This window comes from Ipomoea triloba, chromosome 14 (genome assembly GCF_003576645.1).
Source record: "Ipomoea triloba cultivar NCNSP0323 chromosome 14, ASM357664v1".
NCBI lineage: Eukaryota > Viridiplantae > Streptophyta > Magnoliopsida > Solanales > Convolvulaceae > Ipomoea > Ipomoea triloba.
In genome coordinates this window covers 15,422,927-15,433,052 of record NC_044929.1, presented here as the reverse complement: position 1 = coordinate 15,433,052, position 10,126 = coordinate 15,422,927, and the positions used below count along the sequence as shown (strand labels likewise).

Genomic DNA, 10,126 nt, shown 5'->3' with positions numbered 1-10,126 from the left:
CTCCAATCTGACCACAAGCTATCGTTGAATCAACTTTGATGTAGAGCAGCTTTGGTCACCTTCTGGATGTATGACAATTTAGCTTTGTAACTCTCTTCGAACACTAAGATGTGTTCTCTCGCTGTATTGAATATCAGGATGATATTCCAAGTTAAGCACTTTGCACTGGAACGTTTTTATCAGACACCTCTTGTTAACCTCTTGACCTTTTTCACAACCCCTTGTTTTTCACTTCTTTTTTTCTTTGTGTCTTTACGTCCTTATATATGAGAGTAGAGGAATAATTCCGTTGGAGGGAAAATTATTCCGTTTGAAATTTGTCTCCCATGCTGATCATGGGTCTTGCATATTTTCAGCATATTTTCATGGAGTGGTGATCTTGTAACTTGAACCTCTTTGTCTTGTAGTGAATGTTCCATAGTTCACTTTTCTTGAGTCCATGCTCCACTTTCGTCTTTTGGTAAAAGTTACTCTTTTTATATTCCCATTATTCCTTGTTTGTAGGGAATCAGACCACTTCAGCATTGGTGCACCTTTTGACCGTTTGTGGTGGAGGTCTGACGTGTCATCCACTTCCGTCCATTTTGAAACCTCCCGCTCAGCACCTCTTCAATATTTTATCTCCATGATATTCTTCTTCTCCAAACTTAGAGTATTTTGTCTGCACATGTTGACTAACATTCAGTCTCTTGGAGAAGTGCCGGTTTATCGAGACCATAGAAGATGTCTCGACCACTTGATGTTTCAATCCCATGTATCGAGAGGTCTATCTCTCGAATATTCTTTACGTCTCGAACTCGATAGGTATATCGAGAGGTCCTTACCTCTCGAACTTGGCTTGTGTCTCGAGACTTAGTTGATGTCTCGTAGACCCTTATTCCTCCAGAGTTGTCTCGTGCCTGCTTCTGATCTATCTGTTTGCTTACAACACGAAAACTTCTAAGTTGTTCAAACAAGTTTACCTTAAGCTTAAATATTTCCCGAGTTGAGCTCAAATTACCCGGTTGTATTTTCGCTCTTAGTTTACTTATCGAACTTACATTGTTTTGCCTATGTATCGAGACTTGGGGATTCTTACTTAACAGTTGGTATCATCAAAACCTATTACATGATGTTCCTAACATAAGTTTGTTTTCTTCGAGTATTTTGGACAAAGGATTTATAGCCATTCAAAATAACTGCAGAAAATAAAATTAATTATTAGACACGATTCTTTGTTAAACTATTTGATTTTCGATTATATAATCAAATAGTACCTCTCACTAAATTTTTTGAATCCTGCACTTCCCAAGCAAGAAACGGAAATCCCGTTGGAAGATTTCTAGTGGGTAATCGAGGTCTTACAAATTTATCTCATTCCTCACCTTAAGGGGTATCTTGGAATTTGAAAAATTTGTAAGTGGCCAACTCGCCAGTACATCTCATGCATGATTCGATTTTATTAAACTTGGGCTCCATGGCCATTGAACCTCACCTTAAGGGGCACCTTAGCCCAATGGACTCAGTTAAGTCAAACACACCATCCTGGTAACAAGTAGAGTTGAACCTTGACTTTTCTCAGCTTTAGTGGTTTCTTGAAAAGCAAAGTTTCTAAGTGCTACCACATCACATGTTTAAAATAAGAAAAACAACCCATAAGGCAGCCCAAGTGGTAAGAGAGTTACACCTGCAGCTGAGAGGTCGTGGGTTCGAACCTCAAGCCCTAACTTAGGTTGGTTTACCTCCTTGTGGTCCTTTGCCGGCTAGGATCACAAGGCGAGGGCTTTACTCACATAGTGAGGAGTGGGGTTTACCTCGTTAATCCAAAAAAAAAAATATTTTAAAATAAACACGTTTCCCCTATGTTGGCATAGCCGACACCGTGCTAAGAAAAATATTTGATTTCTTACGATGGTGGAGAGCCACGATTAGGTATCTCAACTCTTGAGGCCTAACGTTTACAACTTAGACCCTTATTCCTCCAGAGTTGTCTCGTGCCTGCTTCTGATCTATCTGTTTGCTTACAACACGAAAACTTCTAAGTTGTTCAAACAAGTTTACCTTAAGCTTAAATATTTCCCGAGTTGAGCTCAAATTACCCGGTTGTATTTTCGCTCTTAGTTTACTTATCGAACTTACATTGTTTTGCCTATGTATCGAGACTTGGGGATTCTTACTTAACAGTTGGTATCATCAAAACCTATTACATGATGTTCCTAACACAAATTCCATCCAAATATTGAATCTTTGTTGTACAAATATATCGTGTAGGCTCCATAAGTAGTGACCCTAATATAGCGTTGTATTTATGGAGACGGACAAACTAAATAGACGAAGAGGAACGCTTTGATTGGACGTGTAAAAATACAAAACATATCATTGTTGGCCCGACATTATATTGTCACATGGGAATGACATTCTAGTTACAATGAATGATTACATCTCCCATCGTGAACATATACTTGTATTTGAGGTGCGAATATTCGACCCAAATTGTAATCTAAATCATGATATTGTAGAATTAAACTTTTTGGGTCTTTCTCTTTTATTATTTGTAATAATGCATTTCTAGACCTAGAATTAATCGCTTCGGTGTATGTATCTACAACTGTCTGCTTATATCCCTTAGCAAATCTTCCATCGTTTTGAAAATCACCCTACTCTACGTAATCTCCCTCATTTTCAATGCATGATTTAACATCAAAGGTTGATTTAACATACTGAACATTTAGATGGAATTTGATTGTTCTATTATGGTGTTGTATGCCGAAAAACCTTTGATTGGTGCAACATAATTTCCCAGTGAACTGGAGAAGTATGTGCAAATGTGGTTCCCCGTTATTGTGTAGTTCTCTGCACACTCTCATGTATTTGAGATTTGTACGGTAGCTGAGAATTTTGAGATGATGAAGAACATAATCTTTTGAGAGAGAACATCTTGGGAAAGTGAGGAAATAATTTTTGCTATTTATTCTAAACCTGTTGGGAGCCCTTATGTCAAATGTCACCAATTGAAAACCTCCCTCAAAGTGCCTTACCAATTGGTGAATTGGTGACAATATATAGGCCGAAGGCATCCTATATAATATTACCAAGATGTCCTTCCCGGGTGACAATATAATGTTGGGCCCGCAACGATAATTTTGATATTTTTACACGTCCAATTAAATACGTTCCTCTGCATCTATTTAATGTGTCCATTTCCATAAATACAACGTATATTAGGAGCAACAACTATGGATCTTACACGATATATTTGTAAAATAAAGATTCGATATTCTAGGGGTGATCCTGAAATATTATTGATCCTGAAATATTATTGAGGAATATTTCAAGGAATATAATTTATCTGAATACATCCGATGTTTTTATTCGTTGGTTGAAGAGGTTACAAAAAGAAAGAATTAGATTATTTCACATAATAGAAACGGAGTCGCTCGAGTCTCGCAATGGCCAAGAAGTTCATGGATGCACGAAAGACGTTCGCGACGACACGAAGTTACAACCTAATCCAACAACGTCATCTGAGATTGGTTGAAGATTTTCTATGCAACGCATTCCTAAACCAAGCGATGGGAGGCGACAATGCAACATTAGAGATGGTGGTTGGATTTCACCTTTTCGTTGATCCAAAAAATTTAATTGTATACTTCAATTTTCCTTGAAATTCATATTTATCTTATATAAATTACAAAGTATTTATTTAAGGCTTAAATATATAGTAATGTCAAGTGGGTGGAGTCGTATCGTGCTTGTCAAATTTATATTTTCAAAAAACAAGTCTAGCCTACATGCATTGAGTTATTACCATTTCATTAGGGCCAGTCTTGAGCAAGAGTGGATTGTGCAACTGCCTAGGGCCATGCTTGAGGGGCCATCAATATATATATATATATATATATATATATATATATATATATCTAAAAACAAAATAAGTGTTAATACAGGTTATGTCCTCAGGTTTTTGTCCGTGTTTTTATTGCTAATCTGATAGTACATTGTGTTATCAATATTGTATATAATATTTTTAAGGACAAAAATGCCCTAGAATATTCTGTTACTGTTAAATACCATTTGTAACTACGTTTCCTCTCTCTCATATTCCTTCGTGCATAAGAATCTGAAATGTTTCCTCCTTCATCGAAATCTGAGACGTTTCCTCCTTCATCCCCTAAGAATCTGAGTCTCAATCTACTATCATAATCAACAGGATAAGTTTCTCCTTCACTTCCTTCATTTTCATCCTAATAGTAAGCACAAATTCCGATCAAGGATTTAAGCAATCAAAGGAAAAAACAAGATATTTGAAGCAGCGATTGAGTTGAAGGATTGAAACAATTAGAGGGACTCAATGGGTTTGATCATTGATCGCGGCTCAAAGTTTAGGTGGAGTGATGATTGCATGGTTTCTTCTAATTTTATTCGTCAAAGGTAAATTTATTGATTAAAGCCTAATTTTTAAGTAGATGTTCTGAATCATTGTTATTGGTTGCAAATTAGATGCATTTGTTATAAATATAATACTGGTTATAATTATCGTAATTGTTAGTCGGAGTAGTATGTTTAATAAAATCCAATTATTTGGAGTTCGCGCATACTTGTTCCGCTGTGATAGCTTAGAAAACACATAAAAATTTCAGAATTTTTAAATTTTATAAATGGAAGGAATTACTGGGTGTGTAATTTACCTTTATGCTTTATTTGAAAAATCACAATTGTCCAGCTAATGCTTGCCAGATGAAAGTGCAGACTAAGATGACTGTTACAATTTACTTGTTGTGTTTTGTAATGTTTGCAATTGCAAAGGTGTGGGGAAAAAAAGAATTATGTGTGTGCTTAGTTGCAAAACTGTTACATGGGTGTCTAATTGCATGGTCCTGGGAAAGGATCATAGTTCTCATTATAGACCATGATCATCACAGATTCTGATCGTAACATCTTAATGTCTAAAATTGAGGCCGACACTTGATTATATTCTACCACTGCATGTGTCTTTCTGATGGTGACTGAGAAATATGAGAAATACAATAATCTGTGCATTTTGTTTTGAAGTGCCTAACCAACCATGAAATCCTACCTAATTTTTTTTTTTTTTTATGGTCTGCTGTGCTTTTACATCCATTTTGTAAAGAGTTTCATTCTTTTTTCTGATGTTTTGTTGTTTGGTTGATAGGTACATTTACCTCCCACACTAGCAGGCAATATAAGTCTTCTCCATCTGTAATTGTAATTGGTGGAGGTATCTCAGGCTTAGCGGATGCACGTGTCCTCTAGAATGCATATTTCAAGGTAGATTGAATTCGTTCATCTTATCCTCATTGGCTGGAAACTTACTTTTTTTTTTTTTTTTTTTTACTGTATCAAAGGCTATATGGTTGTGTACTAGGTGATATTGCTGGAATCAAGAGATAGAATTGGTGGACGTATTCAAACTGACTACTCGTTTGGTTGCCCTATTGACATGGGAGCATCGTGGTAAGTGTTTCTATTTCAGAAGTTTTATCTAGAATGCACTTTTCTACATCTTTACATGTAGGTTCAATTAGCTTGGTTATATAACTACTATTTGATTTAGTTAGAAACAATAAATACTGGATATTTTGTGTTTTAGTGTGCTCCTTTTTATTTTATTATATATTTATATTATAGATCACTACCTTAAGAAAGCATATTTCGTTTCAGGCTACATGGTGACAACTCTGTACTGTATGACCATGATCTTGAGAGGTAACTTACGTTTCTCCAGATCATCTATGGTATCAGTGCATTACTTATGCACTTCTGGATCATCTCAGTCAAAGTTTCATTGACACTTAATTATTATTATTATTATTTACTTTTTTGGTAATTCAGTATCAGTTTTCTTACATAAGAAAGTACTCTTTAGTTGCTATACCCATTGGGTGGCTTAAGCCTAACAGATTGATACAATGAGCTTATATTTGGTTTAGGTCCGGAACAGATTTAGAGTGATACTGGGAAACATGATTATGGAATTGAGAATTAATATTGCTTCATCTTTAACTTAGTTTTTACCTGTTGGGTTATTTGCGCCACTATTTTAGTCTGCTACACATATAATCCAATGCCTGATATATATGATTATATTTGCAGTTTTATGCCCTTTGGTATTGATGGCAAGCAAGTTCCTCAACAGTTGTTGAAGTTGGATGGAGATGCATTTAGAAAAATTGTTCCCAAAGAGGTATGCTTTCCTTGAATTGTTATTTCTATTTTATATTTTTATAATCTTCCATGAGCTGTTTTCTTATATTAATTGTGATGATCCGTTTTTGGATCATATAGACTGAGAAAGTGAGGGATGAACATAGCAAGCAATATCAATCGTACTGGACATATATCCAGAACTAAGGCAAGATGGACTTGCCGATGAAGTGATGCAGTGGTACATATGCAGAATGGAAGCATGGTTTGCTGCAGCTGCAAACTCAATATCTCTAAAGACTTGGGATCAGACAAGTTATTGTAAATTGTTTTTTTGTTGTTTATTATATTACAATATGATAATTGTATCCCAAATTGAGGTAGTTCCATAGTCTAAATATTCGCAAGTTATTGTAAATTGTTTTTTTGTTGTTTATTATATTACAATATGATGATTGTATCCCAAATTGAGGTAGTTCCATAGTCTAAATATTTATGATTAGTTGGCAGAAAGGCCAAACTTCTCTCAGCCTCAGACTATTTAAACCTATGGTCCATAGTTGNTTTTTTTTTTTTTTTTTTTTTTTACTGTATCAAAGGCTATATGGTTGTGTACTAGGTGATATTGCTGGAATCAAGAGATAGAATTGGTGGACGTATTCAAACTGACTACTCGTTTGGTTGCCCTATTGACATGGGAGCATCGTGGTAAGTGTTTCTATTTCAGAAGTTTTATCTAGAATGCACTTTTCTACATCTTTACATGTAGGTTCAATTAGCTTGGTTATATAACTACTATTTGATTTAGTTAGAAACAATAAATACTGGATATTTTGTGTTTTAGTGTGCTCCTTTTTATTTTATTATATATTTATATTATAGATCACTACCTTAAGAAAGCATATTTCGTTTCAGGCTACATGGTGACAACTCTGTACTGTATGACCATGATCTTGAGAGGTAACTTACGTTTCTCCAGATCATCTATGGTATCAGTGCATTACTTATGCACTTCTGGATCATCTCAGTCAAAGTTTCATTGACACTTAATTATTATTATTATTATTTACTTTTTTGGTAATTCAGTATCAGTTTTCTTACATAAGAAAGTACTCTTTAGTTGCTATACCCATTGGGTGGCTTAAGCCTAACAGATTGATACAATGAGCTTATATTTGGTTTAGGTCCGGAACAGATTTAGAGTGATACTGGGAAACATGATTATGGAATTGAGAATTAATATTGCTTCATCTTTAACTTAGTTTTTACCTGTTGGGTTATTTGCGCCACTATTTTAGTCTGCTACACATATAATCCAATGCCTGATATATATGATTATATTTGCAGTTTTATGCCCTTTGGTATTGATGGCAAGCAAGTTCCTCAACAGTTGTTGAAGTTGGATGGAGATGCATTTAGAGTTCCTCAACAGTTGTTGAAGTTGGATGGAGATGCATTTAGAAAAATTGTTCCCAAAGAGGTATTGGATGGAGATGCATTTAGAAAAATTGTTCCCAAAGAGGTATGCTTTCCTTGAATTTTTAGAAAAATTGTTCCCAAAGAGGTATGCTTTCCTTGAATTGTTATTTCTATTTTATATTTTTATAATCTTCCATGAGCTGTTTTCTTATATTAATTGTGATGATCCGTTTTTGGATCATATAGACTGAGAAAGTGAGGGATGAACATAGCAAGCAATATCAATCGTACTGGACATATATCCAGAACTAAGGCAAGATGGACTTGCCGATGAAGTGATGCAGTGGTACATATGCAGAATGGAAGCATGGTTTGCTGCAGCTGCAAACTCAATATCTCTAAAGACTTGGGATCAGACAAGTTATTGTAAATTGTTTTTTTGTTGTTTATTATATTACAATATGATAATTGTATCCCAAATTGAGGTAGTTCCATAGTCTAAATATTCGCAAGTTATTGTAAATTGTTTTTTTGTTGTTTATTATATTACAATATGATGATTGTATCCCAAATTGAGGTAGTTCCATAGTCTAAATATTTATGATTAGTTGGCAGAAAGGCCAAACTTCTCTCAGCCTCAGACTATTTAAACCTATGGTCCATAGTTGTTGAGATGTTAGCCTGTTTTGTCAAATAGCCCTGGCTATCATGACCACCTTTTGGTGCAACACTTGAGATAAAGGAGGATGAAATGTTGTTAGGAATCAATTTGGGAACTTGCTTATTTGCTTCTACAGTGCTTTTTTCGTTTTTTTTTTAGTTTTGTTTTGTTTCTTTTCCTTTCTTTTTCCTTTTTTCTTTCTACCATTTTTTTTTACACTTTTTTCCTTTCAGTAAAGTTTATATAACCTTCTCAAGGAAAACACAAATCTAAAAGTGAGTGAATATTAATCTAGATTTCAGAATATTCATAATTTATACATGTATCCTTGTCAAGTACTCCGTATAAAGTATGTCTTCTATTGCTAATGGCTCAATGCTTATGCTAGCTTTTGATTAAGTTCTTTCAAATTCCATGTGCAGAAAAGAGTATGGGATACACAATATATTTTCAATAAATATGATTAGTACTACATGAGTGCTTATATGATAAATGGTACATTATGTGCAGGAGAATGTACTTTCTTGTCGTCATGGACTAATGGTTCAAGGTTATTATCCTGTAATAAAGGCTTGGGCTAAAATTACCCTAATTTATCACGGAGTATTTTAATTCAAAGATCAAGATTTATTTTATTGTTTTTTAGTTCAAATGCGTACATTTTAAATTAGGAGGATATTTTCGTAATTAAAACGCAAAGTGTATCTATGTTTTATTTGGCTTCAGCATGATTTTCTCATTAATTCATTGTCAATTATTTTCATTTCTATAAAAATCACTACGCTAATTACGAATTAAGTATAGAACTAAAAAAAATAATTATCATATGTATCTATGGTAAGGTGAAAAGACAAGAAAGGAATTTTGAAAATGAATTGATATTCTTTCATTAAATATGTTAAGTTAATTTGATGAAATATATTGTGAATTTGTTAGTTTGTTAATCTACCAAAAAAAATATTCATTTCATATACTATAGAAAGAAAGAAAAAAGATGAGTGAAATGTGCACATACCAATTAACACATTCTTAATTTAAATTTTATTAATGGAAGATACATATTAACTAAATAATACATGCATAGTATAGTTGTAATAGAATGTTCAATACATTTACTTAAAATTACAAATGTATATATTTATCATAATGAATTTGCATTTCTTTGTGTAAATTTCAAATACATCAATAAAATAAAATTTACATGAATATTTATGAAACTTCGTCAACTCAAAAAAAAAAAAAAGACTTTACAAATAAATTTTATTTATTTCAAAGTAATTTACTAATCGAGCTTAAACATTGGGCACAAGTTTTCGCGCAAAGCGCGTAAAAAAACTAGTATATATATATATATATATTCTTTTTTTAATAAAATATAAAACAAAAAACTTAGAATAGATAGAAGTATAACCTAAGTGGGACTGCAAGAAGCCGTGAAAATAAACGTAATCAAATAACTTAGAATCACTAATTTCTTAATTACATCTTATTATCTTAACGTCTCTGCCCATTTGTCTTATTCAAGAATATCTTACACAATTTTGATCAATCCTCTATTCATGGTTGAAAAAATCGCTAAGCGCTCGGGGATCGCCTAGCGCCTAGGACGCCTAGGCCGTGATTAATCGGCGCCAGTGTATTTTTTATTTTTTAAAATTTTGTTTAAATATTTTTAATTTTTAAAGACTAATAATTATAAATTATAAATTATGCTTCGGTCCCCACAAATGGTGCCAATTGATAAAGCATATACTGACTATATAACAGGTAAGCTACATATTTGGGTTCAGGTCGGTCCAAGATGGAATACTTGTGTTTAGTGCTAAGCTCTAGTGACGTGACAGTGGGTCAGAGGTTCTCGAGCTCTCTAATAGCTTCTAGAAACAGCCAAAAGTCGTCTTC

General features: G+C 33.7%; 1 protein-coding gene across 1 annotated transcript; it reads left to right on the top strand.

Moving 5' to 3' along the window:
• The first annotated feature begins 4,888 nt into the window (after positions 1-4,888).
• On the top strand, positions 4,889-8,765 carry LOC116004008 (probable polyamine oxidase 4). The gene is given in 9 exon segments (XM_031243949.1): positions 4,889-4,910; positions 5,153-5,205; positions 5,366-5,454; positions 5,662-5,706; positions 6,094-6,184; positions 6,286-6,314; positions 7,820-7,996; positions 8,647-8,652; positions 8,735-8,765. Coding segments are annotated over 9 exon segments (543 nt in total).
• The last annotated feature ends 1,361 nt before the right edge of the window (positions 8,766-10,126 follow it).